This window comes from Sphaerodactylus townsendi, linkage group LG02 (genome assembly GCF_021028975.2).
Source record: "Sphaerodactylus townsendi isolate TG3544 linkage group LG02, MPM_Stown_v2.3, whole genome shotgun sequence".
NCBI classification, from domain to species: domain Eukaryota; kingdom Metazoa; phylum Chordata; class Lepidosauria; order Squamata; family Sphaerodactylidae; genus Sphaerodactylus; species Sphaerodactylus townsendi.
Genome location: NC_059426.1, coordinates 67262213 through 67282536, shown reverse-complemented (window position 1 = coordinate 67282536; position 20324 = coordinate 67262213). Strand labels below are relative to the sequence as shown.

At 43.9% G+C, this 20324-nt stretch overlaps 2 protein-coding genes across 10 annotated transcripts; one reads left to right on the top strand and one right to left on the bottom strand.

Annotated features, from left to right (window-relative positions):
• Positions 1-1804: 1804 nt before the first annotated feature.
• STK16 (serine/threonine kinase 16) lies at positions 1805-11122 on the bottom strand. 8 transcript variants are annotated; one of them, XM_048486996.1, is made up of 9 exons: positions 9925-11122; positions 6572-6714; positions 6013-6125; positions 4520-4739; positions 4099-4232; positions 3692-3812; positions 2737-2832; positions 2502-2623; positions 1805-2418 (listed from the first exon to the last, which is right to left on the bottom strand). In XM_048486996.1, exons 3-9 carry the CDS (start codon positions 6096-6098, stop codon positions 2280-2282), a joined length of 918 nt encoding a protein of 305 aa, XP_048342953.1. In that variant the 5' UTR covers positions 6099-6125; positions 6572-6714; positions 9925-11122; the 3' UTR covers positions 1805-2279. The 8 variants fall into 8 exon arrangements, with proteins under 8 accessions (XP_048342953.1, XP_048342948.1, XP_048342950.1 ...); XM_048486991.1 differs by lacking the exon at positions 9925-11122 and adding an exon at positions 7924-8046; XM_048486993.1 differs by lacking the exon at positions 9925-11122 and adding an exon at positions 7924-8042 and having other exon boundaries at positions 6572-6710.
• On the top strand, positions 11008-20273 carry GLB1L (galactosidase beta 1 like). 2 transcript variants are annotated; one of them, XM_048486984.1, is made up of 16 exons: positions 11008-11146; positions 12453-12625; positions 13259-13409; positions 13782-13842; positions 14128-14222; positions 14871-15051; positions 15140-15198; positions 15951-16072; positions 16245-16285; positions 16839-16957; positions 17295-17369; positions 17783-17872; positions 18209-18322; positions 18542-18673; positions 18844-19050; positions 19745-20273. In XM_048486984.1, the coding sequence occupies exons 1-16, from the start codon at positions 11078-11080 to the stop codon at positions 19961-19963; spliced, it is 1908 nt and encodes a 635-aa protein (XP_048342941.1). In that variant the 5' UTR covers positions 11008-11077; the 3' UTR covers positions 19964-20273. The 2 variants fall into 2 exon arrangements, with proteins under 2 accessions (XP_048342941.1, XP_048342942.1); XM_048486985.1 differs by lacking the exon at positions 17295-17369.
• Positions 20274-20324: the final 51 nt, after the last annotated feature.

The window sequence follows — 20324 nt, the reverse complement described above, 5'->3', positions numbered from 1 at the left end:
TCCCTGTAGTTGCCTCTTTTTTGCATCTTGTAGCAGCAGCAGCTAGTGCTGACTGGTCCTCTGCAGGGACTGAAAGGAAAGGCAGCTGCTTTGGAGTTGACAAGTAATTTTGTAGAACCAGCTAAGTAGAACCATGGCCAATTGGCCATGCTGGCAGGGGCTGATGGGAATTGCAGTCCATGAACATCTGGAGTGCCATAGATTCACCACCACAGAGCTATACCCAATGTTTGTCTGCTCCAGCGGTGGATTGGAGAGATGGGGTATTAGATTCCCTTTTTGCATGACTGATCCTTAACCCTGTGTTCTGGCCTGTTCTTGGGAATCTGTTTAAACTGTGGAGGTATCTCAAGAGTAAGCGGCAGGAGGAGGCAGGAAAATATTTGTTTGCAGTTAGAACCTACTAGCATTAAATCACAAAATCAGTTATCTACTACTAAGAACATGGGCAAAAAGACATGAGCCTGGGTTGCAAAAGCTTAATTCACTATCACAATAGTGTTAAGGAAACAATGTTTTTTTCTTTGCATACTGAAAACTATTGATAAGCTGCTATTAAATACTGGTATCCCTTCCCTTTCTCCAAAATGTTGGTCCTTTTAGCAGCACACTAATTTTATGAAGTGGTGTGATACTGAATGCTGCTCAGTGAGTTTCGCACGAACACGGATTTGAGTCTAAATTTATTGCAGTATCCCACATTTTCCTTTGGGTATGCTAGAGTGATTTATAGTAGACAGCCCACAAGCTCTGGTGAGACCTGCTTAGCTTCAATTATGTTATTATTTATGTCCTGGGTAGAGGCAGGCTTCCATGTTGCCAAAACTGCAATTACTTGATACAGTATGCTGAGCAAAGATACAATTTTCTTCCTAGAGAGTTCAGGTTTCTGTCTTAGAATCTGTAAGAGGAACAAAGTTAAGCCTGGGTCTGCATGAAGTTCACTCTTCCTCAAGTTCGTCCCTCTCATCTAGCCCCAGCCATACTCCCTCAGTATCCAGATGTGATTTCTACATGCACTGCGTAATACTCATAGTTGTTATTTCTGTGTAGCCTGTGCCTTTCTGGCTTGTTTATGTGGGTAGCCTTGGCTCAAAGGGCTTAGGCTGTCGTTGAGGTTAATTGGAGGAGTTTGCATATTATCTCTGAAACAGGAGACCCTTAGGAAGATGAACTGAATTAAAAGTTTTGCTCTTGCACCTTGTCAAAGCAACTACTTCTTGACATTCACAAGAGCTATGGGTGGCAGAGAAAGAATGGCAGTGGCTTCACCCAACTTCATGCCCTAGTGCTGAATCAGGACTATCAGGCCTGTGTAAACACAGCTCCACCCTGAACTTGCCAGGGAACTTTTTCTTTTTTATTTCATGTACCCCACCCTTTCTGCTGTGCCTACAATGCTGATTATCAGTGGATATCTCAGTCTGCCGTACTTCCATCTCTTCTACTTTCAAACACTCATTATAGTGGTGGGAGAAGTAAGGGAACTTGCTATTCTATGAATCTTAGATACAAACTTTTTCCAGAAGCTGCAAACTCCTAAGCTGACTAATAGAAGCACTCAATTATTTCCTATGGTGCCCTCCCCAGAATTAGCAGATGGCCAATATGGGGAGAAAATTCTCATAATTTATAGAGGCTGCAGAGCTCACCTCTTCTACATACAAAAACTGCAGATGGGGAAGGTGCCAAATGGGAAGTCATTGTTGAAAAACATGGAGAAGCAATTCCATGTATCACTTTTCTCTGCTCAACTGCATGCTGTTGTTTATTGATCTTGCTCAGGACAATGAGTTAACATGGCTGGGTTGTGAAGACTTTATTCAGTACAGAGGCATTGAGGACTTGCCTATACCAACTGGAACAGGACACCAGCCCTTTTTAAGTAGTCCACCAGGATACTGTATCTGAATAATAAAAAACAAGCTGGGTATCTTCTCCCCACCCTGCTCCATAGCTGTGGCTAGAGTCCTAGCATACCTCAGCAATCTTCCCATGCTGTATATAGACAGCATTCAAATACAAACTGAGCTGTCTAGGCTCTATAAAATATTTGGGGTGCATGCTGAAGCAGCAGTTGCAATGGCAGGCGAGATCCAAGCATGTCCCAAACAGTACCACAAAGTCCAAGACAGGAGGTGATCCCACTGAAAGGAGTTCCTGAAGGATGAAAGCAGGGACAACACATTTTCCTGGCCCCGCTCAAACATGCAGGCCTTGTCAAGTCTTTCTGAGCAGCAACTTTCCTGCCGTCCACCTTCAGCACCCATTCTGTGGCCTTAGATGTGTGTGGTGTCCTGTCCAGGGGGAGCTGGCTGTATCTCTTCAAGCTGATTGATGACATTAGCAATGTATGGACGCTCCTGGGGATTTACCACCATTGTAGACGAGAGGAGATGTTCCAATGCAGGTGAGTACCTGAAAATTTCAGCCCTTAGCACAGGCTCTTTCTAGGATTAAGGGCAACAACAACCCATACTGCTCCCCCTTCCCCAGCTTACCTGGTATTCTGGGGCACAGTAATGCGGTTTTGCACAGCCAAGGCCACACTGTCTCCCTTTTGGAAGATCATGTCGTAAGGCCCCTCGCCAAACATCATGCAATACAGAACGCAGCCTAAGGACTGACATGTAGGGGGAGAGAGTTTGGAGCAGAGGTGTGGTCCCAGAAAGGGGATGTGCATCAATGGCACAAAGGCAAGACCTCCCTCCCCCTGGAGAACTTGTTGGACCTTACCCAGATGTCGGTACGCTCATCGATGACGCATTCACGCTCAACAGTGAACAGCTCTGGGGCTCGATAGGAGATGGTGCAACGCTGGGCAGCCCAATCCTGTGAAATGGAGGAGAGGAGAACAGAATCTTGAATCTCCAGTGGAACTTTGGAAAAGCTTTAATCCCAACTCTGAATTGTTTCTGAAACAATTACCAGATGTTAAAGAGCAATGGTACCATTAAAAGTTAACATGGCAAAAGCAACCATAAAGGGGAAAAGATAGGAGGGACCCAAAGAGGGAGGCCTGTCATAAAAAGTGGGACCGAAATCTCTGACTCTCTCCTTACCCCCAGGACTATCAGATTAGAACTATTCCAGAGATTTGGAATTCTGGCTTGCAACTTAATAAAGTCCTTTCTTGCAAAGAGATGCCCCTTTTTGCTTTCTTCCTACTTGACTGCCTTTTGTTGAAACTACACTACATTGGGGGCATCTAGAGGGAAGGTAGAAGCTGCTTCTCTTGGAACTGGCACAAGATTCCACCTGCAGCTCAGAGATACAGGCATAAACAGGCTGAAGTAGCATGCTGATGAATAAAGCTACCTTCATATAAGTCCATTAGTCAGACTACTGGTTCATCCAGTCCAATACTCTTTGGCAGTATCTGCATTGCATCTCAAGCAGAGCTTGTTCCCAGCTTCAATCAAGACTGACCTGGGTAGCCTGTGACCTTTCCCATGTGAAGCCTGTTTTCCACCATTGTGCTATGACCCCCTCTCTGAGATTTCCCACACTTCAGAACGAAAAGCTGTACAATGCCACATCTATCACAAGCAAGCCATCTACCAACAGTGGGGAGATTGCCTGTGCACCTGCTGTTCTAATCAATCTACTTTAGCAACTTTTTCTGGAAGGAACTGTTCTCCTACTCTCCTGATCCAGGGTGCTTGTCTCTTCACAGTTAAGTCACTTGTACCTGAACAGACATGGCCTCCCGGGAATTTCGCACCTCAATGTGTGCCTGATTCATAGAACCCAGGTCCATCAGAAGTGGTTGGTCATCATCATCCAGTAGAACATTTGTAGGTTTCAGATCTCTGGAAGAAGGTGTGAAGGAAATGATTCATTCAGTTCTCCCAGGGGTCTTTGCTTGCTTTAAACCAAACCCCAAGTCTTTTCCAGCCCCAGCTTTACCTTCTATTATTAATAATACTGCCATCTATACTCAGTGCTAAACTGTGGTTATTTACCTTTGCAATGCCCCCAACACTAACATACAGTCAGTCACCCATCTCATCTCTACGCCTTCCTTCCTGCGCACACGTTTGAGCTATTTCCCTTGTGCAAACATCCCAGGCTTTCCCTTCAGGCCCAGTTTCTCACCTGTGTGCATAGCCCTTATTATGGATCGCCTGCAGGCCCCGGCAGATACCATGAAGGATGGCAAGGATCCGTTCCTCAGGCATGAAGGCCCCTTTATCTCTCAGGATTTCAACCTCTTGCCAAAGAGTCCCTCTCTGTCAAGAGAAACCTGGGTGACTAGGATTGCACACATTTCCCCAAAATCCTCAGGCAATGGGAAGACGATCTATTGGAAGACATTAGCATCTTCCAAAGTCAGATTTATTATAGGAGGGAGGCACAGGCCACAAAAGACCATCCCCATTATCAAAGATGTGAAAAACAATAGGTTTCCTACATGTTGGCACTCTGCTCCTTTCTTTTTTCATCCCAATACCAATATTTGGCGGTATCCCTCACTATCTTACACAGTGTTCACGCTACCACCTTCCCAAACACTCACCTTAAGGAAGGGCAACAGGAGCCAGGCCTCATATTTGGATCCCCTCTCCATCATGGCATGTGCACACAAGGGCAGGATGTTGGGATGGTCAAAGAGCAAGTGCATCTCCACTTCGTGCATGGCCTCCTGGCGATCATCTTTGTCATGGCATAGGATGCGCTTGAGTGCATAGAAATGCCCATCATGAAACCCTTCTACAAGGTCCACATAGCTGAAACCTCTGTGTGGGGTAAAGAGGGTGTCAAAAACAGAACGAACAACTTGACAAGGGAAGAATTATAATGGTGGAAACATACAGAGTCCAGAAAAGTTATTTTCTCATATATATGCATACACAAAAAAGTATATATATATATGGAAACACAAAAACTGACCAGGAAGAAACCTGAATGTTGATGAACAAAGGCATGGCTCCTCTCTGCCCCTTAGCATAACTTTCAGAAATAGCTCAAAAGCATATTGTAGTTCAACAATCCTGATAATAACTAGTGCACTCAGCCTTCCACTGAATGTGTGTCTTGTCTATGGGGAACAATGACTGTGGGACAAAGCACCCCAGATCCTGAAGCCTCCTGCAGTTTCTTTAGAAACAATGAATCACTGTCAGACTCTTGTCTGATTTGAGATGCTAGTTGCAAATACTGTTTATCTGATAGGTCAGAGTGTTTCGCATATTTAAAAGTTGACCTAAAGATGAAAGAAAAATTCTCTTTGCCAGAGTTGTTCAAGAAAGATGAACAGCAGCAGGTTCAAACTGCAGCTAATGCAGGTTTTGATTACACATCATGAATGAACTTTCTAATTGTAATGAATGACTTCACTATGGAATGAACTGACAAGACCAGTTGTGACATCATCTTCTGTGGAAGGATCTGCAACTGAATCCTATGCATTACTTAGAAGTAACATAGAGTTCAAGAGGGAAGGCAGAATTGTATGGCCCGATCTCATTAGATCTCAGAAGCAAAGCAGGGCTGTTACTTGAATAGGAGACTGCTGAGAAAGAGTCTGCAGAGAAAGGCAATGATGAATACTCTGCTTCTCACTTGCACTGAAAGCCCCTTGTGAGTCACTATAAATACTTAGTTATTTAATCTATTTGCTGCATAGGCTTTTAAGGGATTAAGTTTTATAGGCTGATCCGTTGATTTGATTTGTTGATTTGCTGTTTGTTGGAACAGCCATGTTGTGAGCCGCCTCGAGCCCTTCGGGGATGAGGCGGCCTATAAGTTTAATAAATAAATAAATAAATAAATAAATAAATAAATAACTTGGTTACACCTTGAGGGCACTTACATATATAATAGTAAGTTCAAAAGAACAACCGGAATAGACTGAAACCTTAAGAGAAGTTTGGTCAGTCATATTTTGGGGATTGTTTATATGGAGGGAATGTTTTGCTTATAGCAGACAGGACTAGAAGACCCCTGAAATATCATCCAGCTCAGTCATTTACAAACAAAGTTCCATGAGCAAGGCAACTCTATACTCACCCCTCTCCAAGCCTATGAATTAAAAGGTAACGTTTGTTATTAATGGTGAGGGTTCCCCTGGAGCAGGTACACAGGGCATGGCCCATGATGACTGCTTCAACATCCTTTAGGCCCTACAGAAGACAAGAGAGCAAACTGAAGAAACACAGAGATGGAAAGGACCAAAATGCAAATTAGTCCAACACTGGACTACTGGATCAGATCAGTGGTCTATTTTATCCACCATCCAGTTTCACACAGTGATCAACCAGTTACATTGGAGCACTGACAAACATGAAACAGAGACCCAGGCCTTCACTGAATATCACCTCTCAGTTCCTGTATTCAGATATTTACGGCCTCTGGATGTGGAGGATGAATAAGGACTTTGATTTCCTCATTCACTATAGGTGCTAATGACCCACCCTTCACAGATGTCAATTGATTCAGTTGTATCTCTATGTGATCTCTGAACTGCCCTACAAAATCTGTTTAACATGTCTCACACGGTATTTTCCATAATTGAATTTTATGTTAATCCTGCCTTGCTTGTCTATTAACAGAAGGAACTTGTTCTTACCCTTTGGAATGGATTGATTATTCTTCGATTGGTTGTTGTTTTAGACAGGCCTCTGCATGCCACTTTCTAGTTTTTGGTTCAAGTAAGTTGATCAAGCCATCAGGGAAGACAAACTCTCCACTGTCACTAATGAGTCTGCCTGACTGGGCATAAGAAGAGAAGGAATGGATTTGTTTCCAACCTCAAAGATGGAAATCAAATGATTAATCAATGCATGTTATTTTCCCCATTTTTATTTATTTTATTAATATCAAATTTTACATAGGATAACATAAAAAAGAAAAAACATACAATAAGAAAATTAACAAAATTTTGTTCATTCTACAAGTTTCAACAGAATATCATTAATTATACCAGCCCATACAGACTGAATCTCAACAAAATTCTTATTTCTTTGATGTGCTGTTTTATCATTCAAAAACTCTCTTTTACTTTGGCTCATTAATTTCATGAGACTCTTAATCAAAGCACATTCTAAATGTGAATGGCAAGGCTTTGTGCTCACAGTTTCCCAAAATCTTTTCACTAGTTACATTAGTCCTTTATGCCCCAGAGAACTAGAAAGAGAAAAATCATCATTCATATGAACAGGATTGAAATATCTACTCTACCAACTTCCAGAACAGTTGTTACAGTGTGTCTACAGAGGCATGTAACTTGCAGCACACACACATCACAAGAAAACGAAGTCATACCACAATCTGAATAGATAACATAGATCATGAGTGGGAGTGGAAATGTGTAATTCACTGACAATTAGAGGTGTGGTGTTTACAGCTTTTTACAACATTGAAAATAAAGGTAGTATGGCTGGATTTCTGTCAGTTTCCCAGATCCCTTGTAAACCTTTTGTAAGTTACTCGCTGGTAAACATTAGTGCAGGTAATTTGAATCGGGGATCCTAATAAAGGACACTCTGCCCTCTCCCTCCCTTTACACTTGACAAGGACAACTCGTTTTACAAACGAGCAAATCGCAAATGAGCAAAAGAAAGCCGCATGCGGACGTTCCTGGGAAAAGGGGACTATTACCAACCTCTCAGCGCTTTCTCTCAGAACACCGAGCAAGCCCCTTCCCCTTTTTCCAAATCTAACGGCTAGAAAAACGCTCTACACATACTCAGAGACACCGTCGCTTGCAACATGCTACGTCACGTGTTTCCCCAGACTAAGCTCCGCCATTCGAGCTAGTTTTCGGGTCTGAATTAAGAGAAACTACTGCCACGACAAACGCCAAAGCCCTGGCCACCCTCCAGAGGCTAGAGAAAGGAGCAGGGGCTACTACGACCCTGCAACCTCGAACGCCCCGCCTACCTACAAAGAAAGGCAAAGGTGGGAGGGGAAACCACTCACCCAGTTTCGCTCAGGCGCCCAAAGCCTTTCTATGGAGCTTCAGCGCGACAAAAGCCGCTCGCGCTGCGTTAAACGTCATTATTCTGCGCCGCTTGCGTGTCCCTTAGCGCTACTAACCGCGAAAGGTTGCGTGGCAACTAACGAAAGAGGAAGAAAGGAACAGGCGACGGGGTGGAGGGATATGATTAAATAGGGAAGATATTGAATGGCGGCAAGAGTGCGTTGAAAGCAAGCCAGGAAAAAATGTTTTTGGTTTAGTTTCGTGTTGGGTTGGGAGGGTGCCAGCGTGGTGTAGTGATTAAGAGCGGTGGGCTCTAACCTGAAGAATCAGGTCCAGTTCTCCGCTCCTCCACATAAAGCCTGCTGGCCAGTCACAGTTCACTCACAACTCTCAGCCCACACAGAAGCAGGCAATGGCAAACCACTTCAACGTCTTTTTCCTTGAAAACCCTCCGGAGTCACTATAAATCATCTCTAACTTGATGGCACACACACACACTTATTGGGCTGGGATGAGGGAATTGACTCTGTCAATTTATTTATTGTAATATATACGGCAACTCCACCAAAGTGCCGGAGGTGGTTACAACAATTGATTGCAGAATAACCAGAGCAGGGAACCTGGTAAAATTTGCACTCTTGTTTTCCTGCTAGCAATGGCAGTTCTGGGTGTCTTAGTGGGGGCAGTGGCACACAGCAGATTGTCACAAACATGGTCCGGAATATAAGGGAATTGTTGCTGTTTTTTGACAAAAGATTTTGGAGGCTAGAAACAGAATTTGCCTGATCTCTGAGCTAAACATGCCAAATATGGAGTCCCAAAACAAAACAGAATTGTCCTCAGAGAGAAAAAAAGAGTAACAGATTAATATGGCATATCAATAAATATAACATACATATGGATCATGAGTGAGAAGCACCTGAGAACAACAAGAATATACAACTAAATATGGATTTGATGGCACAGTTCAAAGATGGGATATATGATTAGTGTCCAGCACAAAATCATATGTGTAAGAATGTTGTAATAACTATATTTGGTATTTGTTATGATTGAAAGTCGGAAGAATGAACTAACACAGTTTTTATATAAATTCAGAAGACTTTTTATAGATAATTTTATATGGTGTTTGAAGTTATAAGATAGTTAGCCAAAACCAGTAGCCTTGTAAAGTGGGACAACTAGGAACTGTTGCAAAATGATTTTTAAAACCTATATTGGAAATTGAAGTGATCTGGAGTGATTTTTCCAAATACGATACTGTTTGCCTGTAACTTTCTTACTGTTGATAAACCATTTTAATGGGTTCAGACAATTGCTCTCCTTTAATGAACTATATACTGTAATATCAATTGATGATATTTTCATATACTTTTAAATTAGTCTTAAAAGTGTAAATAATTATGTTTTAAGAAAATATAAAATGGAGGCAAGATGTTTTTATTTGTGTACAATATGTAATATTAACCAAAAGCATTGCTGAGGTGTACCTCTTGCCAGGAGGCAATGATGATATAGGACAGCTAACTAAAAACCAAGGGCTTTTTAACTGCCCTCCTATATCTGAATCCAGCTTGACCAGAGAATCCAGTGGTACTATCTACACTCAGTTTCCAAGACCAGGGCAAGGCTGTTAATAATAGGATGTTTTGGAGGACATTGATTCATAGGATTACCATGGGTCAGAAGTGACTTGACAGCACTTAACACACACACTACCTATACTGTGGAACTCTCTCTCTTTTAATTTGGCCTTAATTATCAATCAGTAATTCCCAAAACAATATAAAATAGCAATAAAATAATCCAGTATAAAAAAGAAGTAAAAATTATACACCATCTTAAATTTAGATCCCTAAAAAGAACCAGTGAAACAATGTAGTCATCAACAAAACCAGCATAAAACAACACAAAGTGTCATCAACTGAACAAATATGAAGCCAGGTCAATGAGATAGTATGTCAAAAAGCCTTGGTAAAAAAAAAATATGTGATACATACCACTGGATAAACAAAGGCTTGGCACCGAATGAAGAGCTGTGAGGACAGAGTTCTAGAGATAAATCTGTTTATTCAGAAGTAAGCCTTATTGAGTGGGCTTATTTTCAAACAAATGTGCATGTAATTATAGTTTCAGACATGAAGTTTATTGGTATTCCTGGTAGGTCATCTTTTCTCAACATAATTTACCTCAGAAGGTCGTTAGGAATATACAGTGAAAAACTAAGGTAGTTTCAGTGTAATCCTATGCAGAGTTACTGTCACTACTATGAAATGTAGATAAACCAAAAAAAATTCTATTTCCCCCTCCCAAAGATGAATACGTGAAGGGGCATTCCAAATACTGACTAGGTACTTCTGAAAAATGGAACTGGATGTTTCTTGTGAATTACACCAATTGGTAACCCTGATGAGGCCCAAATTCTTTAGACTATTTTATCCCCATTGTGAGGCAGCATAGAATGTTGTGATGCCAAGGATGATTTAGTCCTCACATGGATGTTACACGTGCACCACCCTATGATTACGTATGGAACTCCTACCACTGAACTAACACAGTGACTATTTCCAACCCAAGCCCACTGAATCTCTACAGATGAGCTGCTGTAAGTTGAACATGGATCAAGATCAACTTGGCCTTTGCACTTTGTTTTTTAAAGCAGACATTATTACTTTGCACTTGGCATACAAAAGGTCCCAGGTTAATCCTTGGCATCTGTAGTTGGATCAGGAGGTAGGTGATGTGAACAACACTGTACAGCACAGTTAAGATTCTTGTGCTTATTAATCACCAAGTGCAGCTTCTCTCGCTCGTGTGTGTGTGTGTGTGTGTGTGTGTGTGTGTGTGTGTGTGTGTGTGTGTGTGTGTGTGAGCTATTCGATCGCAAGGATGCTGACCGAGGAAGTCAAGTTTTTTATAACAGAAGATGAAACTCTTTCTGTTGTCTCATCTCAGGGTCTGCAGTTTGCATTTACGATTTACGGCCCCTGGGATGTCAGTGTCACCCGCTTCCCGTTGCACTAACTGTTTCGTTTCGGGTGCCGCCTCCTCCCCTTCCCAGCAGCCATTCCCGAACTTCGGAAGACGCGCCAGGTCCTGCCCATCAGCCGCTGGTCATGTGATGTCTGTCCCGACTCCCAGTCCCGCGCTGAAATGGCAGTCAAAAAAATGGGACTGGGGCTGCCTGTGCTAGTACTGGTGTTGTGGGTGCTGCCGCTCCAGGTGAGATACGAAAGGGAAATGCATGGAGGGGGTCTTTGAAGGAGGCAGCAGACTTCCGTTGCATGTCACTCTTGACTCTTCCTCCCTAGAATCCAGTTGTATCTCATTGGCTCCTCCCCGTCCTGCTATTCTGGGTGGAGCCAATAGGTTGAGTGCTAACTGGAGTATGGTGCAGAGTGTGTCCGCACTTCTTTCACATTCTTGACAGTGTAGAAAATGTTTCTTTATCCATAAACCAGCCAGGGTGAGAATGCCCTTTATCCTCAGCTGTTGTCCCCAGTGAGGATCAGAATATGCACAAAAGTTCAGCTGCAGGCAAGAAGTGAAAGTGAATGAAAGCAATACAATCTGGGTCTGCTGTAGGGTGGAGGTAATGTGAGAATGGCAAGTTATGTTTGGTGTGACTGAAGTCACAGTTTGGTGTGATTTGGGTGACACCAGAATATGATTCAGTAAGAGGGTCCCATTTAGCCATTCAATCGGTAAAATCTGCGGGGTTTGTGTGCCATTGAGCCTGGCTGGGGGAGTCAGACCTGTGTAACCCTGACTGGAGCCTTACATTTGAATTTGAGAGATTTGAAGCAGGGTGATGTGAACTTCTGAAAGTGCTTTTGAGAACACCTATTGCGTGTTTTTAGACTGTTAGGTTGGGAAGGTGGGAAGCACCTGGAGATTTGGGGTGTGGAATCTTGGGAGGGACTTCAGTGCTATAGAGTCTACCTTCCAAAGTGTCTGTTTTCTTCAGGTGAACTGATCTCTGTCATTTGGAGACCAGTTATAATAGCAGGAGATCCCCAGCAACCATCTGGAGGCTGGCAACCCTATTTACTAGCCTTGACCTGGAAGGCCCAGAATAGATCTCATAACATCACAGAAGTTAAATCGGGTTATCCCCGGTTAGTATTTGGATGGAAACCACCAAGAAAGTCCAGGGTCACTGTTCAATGGCAACTGCCTCTGAACATCACTCACTTTGAAAACCCTACATGGGTCTCCATAAATCAGTTGTAACTTGACAGCACTTTCCACCACCAGACTGTACTTAATCTGTACTTGCATATAGGAGTGTTTATTTTGGGTGTGCCATAAATCCTGTGCTTCTGTACAAAACAGGCATATTGCAGAAAACAATCATGAGAACTGTCAGTCTTGTTCCCCAGACACATTGGCCAGGAAAGTAGCATCTGTTGCTGTTTTCCGCTATGGTAGTTGGGCAGGGGATATAACACTCCTTTGCTCCTGTCAGCAAGGGCTAGGGAAAATGTAAGTTTAATATAATCATGTTTCCCCCCATCCTTAATACCAGGTCACTTCAGCAGTCCGCTCCTTCAGCATTGACTATACCAATAACTGCTTCTGCAAGGATGGTGTTCCATTCCGCTATATTTCAGGCAGCATCCATTACTTCCGTATACCTGCTGCCTACTGGAAGGATCGGCTCCTCAAGATGTACATGAGTGGACTCAATGCTGTGCAGGTGTAAGTGATCAGACAGGGATGGTGGACTTTGGTGGGGTTTAATTTTTGCTGTGGTGCCATCAAATTTAGACACCCTAAATATCAGCGTATAGATCAGGGGTATAGATGTTCCAGTCTTTGTGGTGCAGAATCCTTTTTGCAAAAGTCAGCCAGTCCTTGGAGCAGAGGAGATTCCAAAATACTGAAGGTCTGTCATGCTTCCATTTCTGCTGCTTGCAAGCAGGAACAGCATATGGGAGCTAGTGGCTGAAATGGACAATATGGAATTGCATGTACCAAATGTAGAGAAAGCAGGGCATACATACAGTGATATCAGTCCCTGCAATACAAATTATTGGCTATCTTTCCTATGAGACTGTGAGAATATCCTGTCCTATTATCTCCAGTTTGAAAACCAGAGGAAAAAGTTTCTGTTCTCCTCCCAACCCATATAGTTGTGTCAGTATTTATTAGGCTGAAAAACTAGATATGCAGAAATATAGGTGAAATACAGAGGGAGTACAGGTAGCATTTAGGGGTTTTGGCTACAGGTATGAAAGATACCTCTCCTACTACCAATACATATATCTTGGGGAATATCCTCCCTGCCACAGCCATCTGCTGCAGTTTGAAATCTGTATTTTCACCCTTTAGCTATGTGCCTTGGAATTATCATGAGACATTGCCTGGTATATACAACTTTGCGGGTGATAAAGACTTGGAAGGATTCCTGGACCTTGTGGCACAGTTAGGTCTGTTGGTGATCTTGCGTCCTGGACCTTACATCTGTGCAGAATGGGAGATGGTAAGGGCTGAGCAAAAGATCCAGAATGGTTTGGGGCATATTTGCAGCATTTGAATGCAACACCCACCAGCCCCCCCACCCCTTGAGTAAACACTTGATAATCCCATCCTCTGCTGGATTTTTGACCAATATTTCTCTAGTTTCCTTCCCTTCATATTTCCACGTTTTGCTCTTGTACGTCATACTATTTGTCTGGATGGTACCATTTGTCCTCTTTGCATAAACTGTTACCATCATAAACTCAAATCTATTTTCTCCAATCCTGGATTCTCACCTTGGGACCAGTTCCACTAGTTCAAATTGATCAGGACAGGGGGGTGAGCAATCACACATTTTGACCTCATTATGTTACCTCCTCATTTTCATTCCTAGGGTGGCCTTCCCTTCTGGCTGCTAGCTCAGCCAAATATTGTGCTGCGCACAACTGACCCAGGTAAGAAAATAACCTTAACCAAAGAGCACAGTGCCCCCAGCACTCTCTAGACAATTGGGTTGTTGTCTTCATTGCTGTTATTCATTGCTGTTATTCACACCTGTTACTGGGCAGATTATCTCAGTTTCCAGGACTCTGTTGATCTCCCCTGTGAATACTGTATAATTGACCAAAGGACCCCATTCCTCTTCTCTGTGTAACTGAGCCTCCAACTGTGACTTAGCACTGAGTAAGAAATTGTATAGGGGAGATACAGTCCTTAGCTAAGTCCTTTCGTACTCTCAGATTTTTTGCAGGCTGTAGACAAGTGGTTGGATGTCCTGTTGCCCAAGATCAAACCTCGTCTGTACCACAATGGAGGCAACATCATCAGTGTCCAGGTGCGAAGGTTGCAGATCCTGCTCAGTGCTGTCTCCAGCTTTAGGATCATATTTCTGCTATGCTTCTGATGGGCTCTTACTATAAGGTCTTTACCAAACTGGGCCTTACCTACATAAACACACATTGAGGAAATTGCACTGGAGTGTGTGTGCCTGTGCATGCATGCAGCATTCAGGTGAGCAGCAACCAGAAGACTTAGCACCCCATTGCCACTTCTAGTATTTTCTATGGAAGGGACCAAGCCAAGAAAGATGGTGTTTCATTTGGAAGGTGTTTAGTATTTGGATCATGGCAGAACAGTTCTTGCTGGCATGCCATAGGAGGCACAGTGATTATGAACAGACATCACAAAAGCATGGATGAGCCATAGATAAAGCCTGAGGAGGTACCTTCTCATGCCTGAAACCTCTTACTTTATACCTGGCCCACACTATCAAGTAGGACAGGCAGTATTAGCAGTAAGATCCTTCAGATACATAAAGGATTTCAAGAATAGCCTGTCTGCCCCTCTTTTGCAAAAGAGAAATGGCCTGATGCAGAGGCCGGGCACTACTAATATTGATGTAATATTTGCAAAGGCATATTGGAGATCTGCTCTGTAAGATCCCTGAGTCACCAGCCTTTAGCGCCTCTTGTTTCCCAGGCAGGTGGAGAATGAATATGGGAGTTACTATGCCTGTGACTATGACTATCTCCGCTATCTGCTGTCTGCCTTTCATGCTCACCTGGGAGAGGAAGTTGTGCTCTTCACCACTGATGGCCTCAAAGACCGTGACCTCCAGTGTGGAACTATACAGGGCCTCTATGCTACTGTGGACTTTGGAACAGGTAGTGGGAAATGGGTCAGTCTCTGATTGGATTGGTAAGAGTTAGACAGGAATCTGCTTTGACTTTCTCTTTCTCTGCCCTTTCACAGGCATTAACATGACACAGGCATTTGAACTACAGCGACAATATGAGCCAAAGGGGCCACTGGTGAGAGGGCCTGCCATTGTTAAGTGGGAGGATGGTGTCCCATGTCTTCAGTCACACTGGCTTCTCCCTTTGCATCCATTTAATCAAATAACTATCTGACCATATCCCTTCTGGGCTAATCCCTGCCTTTTTTCCTGTGATATTTTACGCCTGACTGCCACCTCCGTGGGACACAAATCAACAATACCCGTCAGTGCCAACCCCTTGTTTGCCCCTAGAGGTTGTTTATATGGTGCTGGGACCATGTTACTGAAAATCCTGTTTGACCAGTGCTTCCAAAAGTCTCTGATAGGCAGTGAGTTTATCTTACCTTCCTGAATGAATGCTAGTAGGGCCAACTCCATTTTGTAAGCATTTCCGGGGGCCTTGCAGCGCAATGGGGGCATACCCATCTGTGAGGTGTTTATTTTTCTGTGTTACAATTAGCTATGAAGCTTAGGCCCCTTTCGCACACGCAAAATAATGCGTTTTCAAACCACTTTCACAACTGTTTGCAAGTGGATTTTGCCATTCCGCACAGCTTCAAAGAGCACTGAAAGCAGTTTGAAAGTGCATTATTCTGCATGTGCGGAATGAGCCTTAGATTCTCATGGCCATTCATGGGATGAAGAGATGCTCCTGTCTTCTGCTAGTAAGTTTCAATAAGGGGAGATGGCAGAATTGCTAAATCCCAACCCAGTTTTACCTCAAAAGCACTGAAATTGACCTAGATACTATTTCCTTGTAAATATCTAATTCTGTCTTCCTCCTAGGTGAATTCTGAGTACTACACAGGCTGGCTGGATTACTGGGGTGAGCCACACTCCACAAGCAGTGCTGAAGAGGTGGCTAAGGGCTTACAGAAGATGCTAAAAATGGGCGCCAACATCAACATGTAACCATGAAGTTATAGGGAAGAGGGGTCTGCTGGGCAGGGGAACACAACCATTAGAAGCTATGGAGGTGGTTTATCTCTGCTACACTCTAGCACCCATCTCTTGTCCAGCCCCTTCCTCCACATCCCTGTAGGGATAGAATTTTTACTGTGATATCTCCTCTTCTTACAGGTACATGTTCCAGGGTGGCACCAACTTTGGTTACTGGAGTGGTAAGCTGGGGTCCTCTTAGGGTTTCTGTCAAAACTACAGAGGCCTATCTTCTGGCCAGGGAATGGAACCAATCCAGAGTGGGAAGGAAGAAGTCTAGTTGTCTGCTATGCAGTGGTGGGATCCAAAAATTTTAGTAACAGGTTCCCATGTTGGTCGGATTCAAACTGTGGCGTAGCGCCAATGAGGCTGGGCGTGGCACGCTGGGGGCGTGGCCGGGCATTCCAGGGGCAGGGCATTCCTGGACGGGGCTGTGGCCAAAGACCACACAAAGCCGCCATGCATGTGAGATCCTTAGAGGCGGGAAACGAATGCCTTACGCAGGCGCCAGGGCTGCCATCAGCACGCCGGTGCACCTCCTGCTAGACTGCTTCACGTTCTGCACGCTACTGCTGAGAGGAGGGGCGTAACTAAGGCAAAAATCACGTGGCAAAATCACCAATTAGTAACCCCCTCTCGGTACACAGAAATAATTAGTAACCTACTCTCGGGAACCTGTGAGAACCTGCTGGATCCCACCTCTGCTGCTATGTCTTCATAGCCTTTTCCACCCAGGGGCTGATTACAAGAAGATATTCAACCCCATCACAACTAGCTATGACTATGATGCACCCCTCTCAGAAGCTGGAGACCCTACTGCCAAGGTGCATGCCATTCGAACGGTCATTGCAAAGGTAACAGTCCACCATCCTTATGGCAGTGGGTGGGAGGAAGTGCTATTTATTGGAAGAGGACTAACATTTGCCTGCAGCATTGCTGAAACACTCATATTTTCCTTAGTCATCTGGTAACTCAATATACATTTTGCAGTTTAGACCAAACCATACTCACTGCAGTAATTCCCTGCCAGTGAAGATTAGGCGACACCGGTCATTTCTGTTCATGGTTGCTTAGAATAGATGAATGGAATGAGCTTGGTCTGTTTCAGGACAGTTGATATACTATCAGCTGCAATAGGCATCTGATTCCCCTCCATCAGTCTGACCACATGGACTTCATTTTTTTATCTAGTTTCAGACACTGCCTGCAGGTCCAATGCCACCCCCTACCCCAAAGTACGCTTACGGCTACGTGTCTCTGCCAGAAGTAAGTCAGCAATGGAAGCCATTCCCTCACAAGTGTGCCTTGTTCTTCCACATACTCTTTCCAACAAAGCACTTCTATTATCATTTATATGGGAAGTTATCCAAACCTCAATATTTCTTTCTTGGGAACAAATGTACCTTCAGGACAGTATAGTTAGAAAAATGGTGGTCTGCAGAGGGAGGGGTAATCAGCAGAAATCACCACCCCCATCCCCTGGAAATGGGTGGAGGATCTGTGTGCTACCCATCCTATCCTGAATAGATGCTTTATGAACAGATGGATAAGGCAGGAGAGAAGAATGATGAGCTCAAAAGAATAGGTGGGTAATGCTGGGAAAGACAAGAGGAATGTCTGTAAATGGTATAAAGAATATCCTGCATTGTAATAAGAACATATTTTCTTCCTTCCTGTAGCGTGTAAACCTACTGGATATTCTAGGTCTGCTGTCACCTGTCCAGCCTGTCCATACTCCCTTCCCACTGACCTTTGAGGTTATGAGTCAGGTAAGGAGTTGGACTGAAACCTGCCACAGCAAAAGACCCACATTTGTTTCTACCAGAAGATGTAAGAGAGGCTGTGGAGGAAACAGTGGTTTGAGTGTTGAACAAGAATCCGGGAGACCTGGGTTTGACTTTGCACTGGGTGACCTTGGCCTATTTTCTCTCTCTCTCAGCCTGACCTACTTTATAAAGTTATTGTAAGGGTAAAATGGAGATGAGAATGAAAAACTTGCTTTGTGCCCCTAAAGGGAGAGGCATAGGGCACAAATAGCTAAGTAAACAAAGCTGAGTTTTTGGCCTGCAAGCCAAACTCAGGTTGGCTTTCATTCTTTATTTCAGGCCCATGGTTTCATCCTTTACCGAACCATCCTGCCACATGACATCCTGGAGCCTGTCTTGCTTAGTGCCCCTAATAATGGAGTCCACGATCTTGCCTACATTCTACTCAATGGAGTAAGGGGGAGAGTATGGGCCCTTCCAGGGAATAGGGAAAGTGGTCTCTTGCTGAAGTTAAGAGCAGGATGCAGAACACATCACAAAGTCTTGCTGCAGCCTACAGTGGCCTTCTGTGATGGGCCAGAGGCTGCACAAGGGCAGGGGGTTTTTGATTGTAATTCAGCAAGGGCTCCACAGCTGGCTTACTTGCTGATCCCACTCATCTATCCTCTTCAGCAATATAAAGGGACACTGGAACGGGACAAAGTGAGTGGGGTGATGGTGACTGGACAGGCTGGGGACACCCTGGATTTGCTGGTGGAGAACATGGGCCGTATCAACTTCGGGGCCAATGTCAGTGATTTTAAGGTACATCTGAACAGTGGTACTGGGCCTGTTACTGTTCTGAGGAGGCAACATGGATTGGGTTGGGGTGTGTTTAAATTGAAGTGGGCTGGAAGTTTGACCTAGGCTGTGATGAACATTGGTCAGTAATGGGAACCAGAACCTAAACTTTCAACCCCCATCTTCCTGCCCAGGGTTTGATTCACAATGTCACACTGGATTCAACCATTCTCAAGGACTGGTTCATCTATCCCCTGGACATAGATTCAGCAGTGGCACATGCATGGCCCCCAGTTGCTCCAAGAAGCAAGGGGAACACAGGACCAGCTTTCTACACTGGAACCTTCACAACTCCTGGCATCAACTGGGACTCTTTTGTGAAGTTCCCTGGATGGACCAAGGTACAGTCATCCTTAGACTGAGTCCAATTTTACGAATTACACCATTCTGCTACTGAACAGCCATGCTATTTTGTCAGCTTGTTAGAACTTCCTTCACATCTTCTTTGTACATTATAGCTTCTTTGCCAAACTGATTGTTTCCCTGTTGTACATTCAGTTCCTAGAATTACACCTATGCTTCAGAACTGAAGAGGTATTAGTTCAAGAATCATAGTCTGCACCATTAAGCATACTTGATAGCTAAAATGACCAAACAGAGGCTATCGTACTTTGCTCACATTATGAGAAGATAAGAGCCACTGAAAAAGACAATAACAATAGGAAAAAAGAAAGCCCCAACATGAGATGGATTGGCTCTATAAAAGAAGCCAAGGCCGCCAGGTTAAGGCTGTTAACAACAGGATGTTTGGGGGACATTGATTCACTGGGTTGCCACAAGTCCAAAGCAACTTGATGGCACTTAACATACACATAAAACAGGGAATAAATTTCATTCAAATCAACAAGACTTGATTGGCGAAAATATGCTAATGGAGGTGGTGCTAGAGCTGTTGCTCTTGCCACTCCAGAGCTTCTAGCTTATGTGGCTATGCGGCAACAGGGAAGTGACTTTTTTCCTCTAAAGAACAGTAGTTCGGGATGTCAGAGTAATCAGAGACAGTATTTCTGAAACATCTTTGGTCTTTTTTCCTAGGGCCAGCTCTGGATTAATGGCTTTAACCTGGGTCGTTTCTGGCCAGCTCGTGGTTCCCAGCAAACTCTCTTTGTGCCTGGCTTGCTCCTCAATTCTTCAGCCCCCAACATCATCACAGTTTTGGAACTGCAGAAAGCTCCAGAGGAACCTATAGTGGTTTTCCTCGACCAACCCCTTTTTAATTACACACACAGCTCTACCACTAGGGACATGGAGTAACAGGGATTACAAGCCAGTGGTGGTACCCTCCTGTTCTTCTGAGAGATCAGTTTGTGTGGCTTTTAAGTGGAAACAAAAAGAGGCCCTTTCACATGCTGACGTCAAATGAACAGACGAAAGACTGGGATCAAGGCTTATCCGGTAATTGCCAGCTTCTAATTTAGAGGAAGGGAAAAGATGAAAGTCAGAAGCCAGGCGACTATGATTACTAGGACTACAGTTCCTTATCTTCCAGCTAGCATGAGTTCCATAAGTTTACTCAGCGTTTTGGGTATCAGACCCCATATTAAATATAGACCAGCCTTGCAGAGCTTTGCGATGTAGTTTTTCTTCATCATGTATAGAATGAAGGCATAAAGTA

Excerpts from the sequence above, each read along its gene's own strand:
- GLB1L (XM_048486984.1), top strand. The coding sequence starts at position 11,078 with ATGGCAGTCAAAAAAATGGGACTGGGGCTGCCTGTGCTAGTACTGGTG. Across the intron at positions 13,410-13,781 it reads TCTGTGCAGAATGGGAGATG|GGTGGCCTTCCCTTCTGGCT; the intron begins GTAAGGGCTGAG and ends TTTCATTCCTAG. Across the intron at positions 17,370-17,782 it reads GCTACGTGTCTCTGCCAGAA|CGTGTAAACCTACTGGATAT; the intron begins GTAAGTCAGCAA and ends TCCTTCCTGTAG.
- STK16 (XM_048486996.1), bottom strand. The coding sequence starts at position 6,098 with ATGGGCCATGCCCTGTGTACCTGCTCCAGGGGAACCCTCACCATTAAT. Across the intron at positions 4,233-4,519 it reads TCCTGTTGCCCTTCCTTAAG|AGAGGGACTCTTTGGCAAGA; the intron begins GTGAGTGTTTGG and ends TTCTCTTGACAG. Across the intron at positions 2,624-2,736 it reads ATGAGCGTACCGACATCTGG|TCCTTAGGCTGCGTTCTGTA; the intron begins GTAAGGTCCAAC and ends CCTACATGTCAG.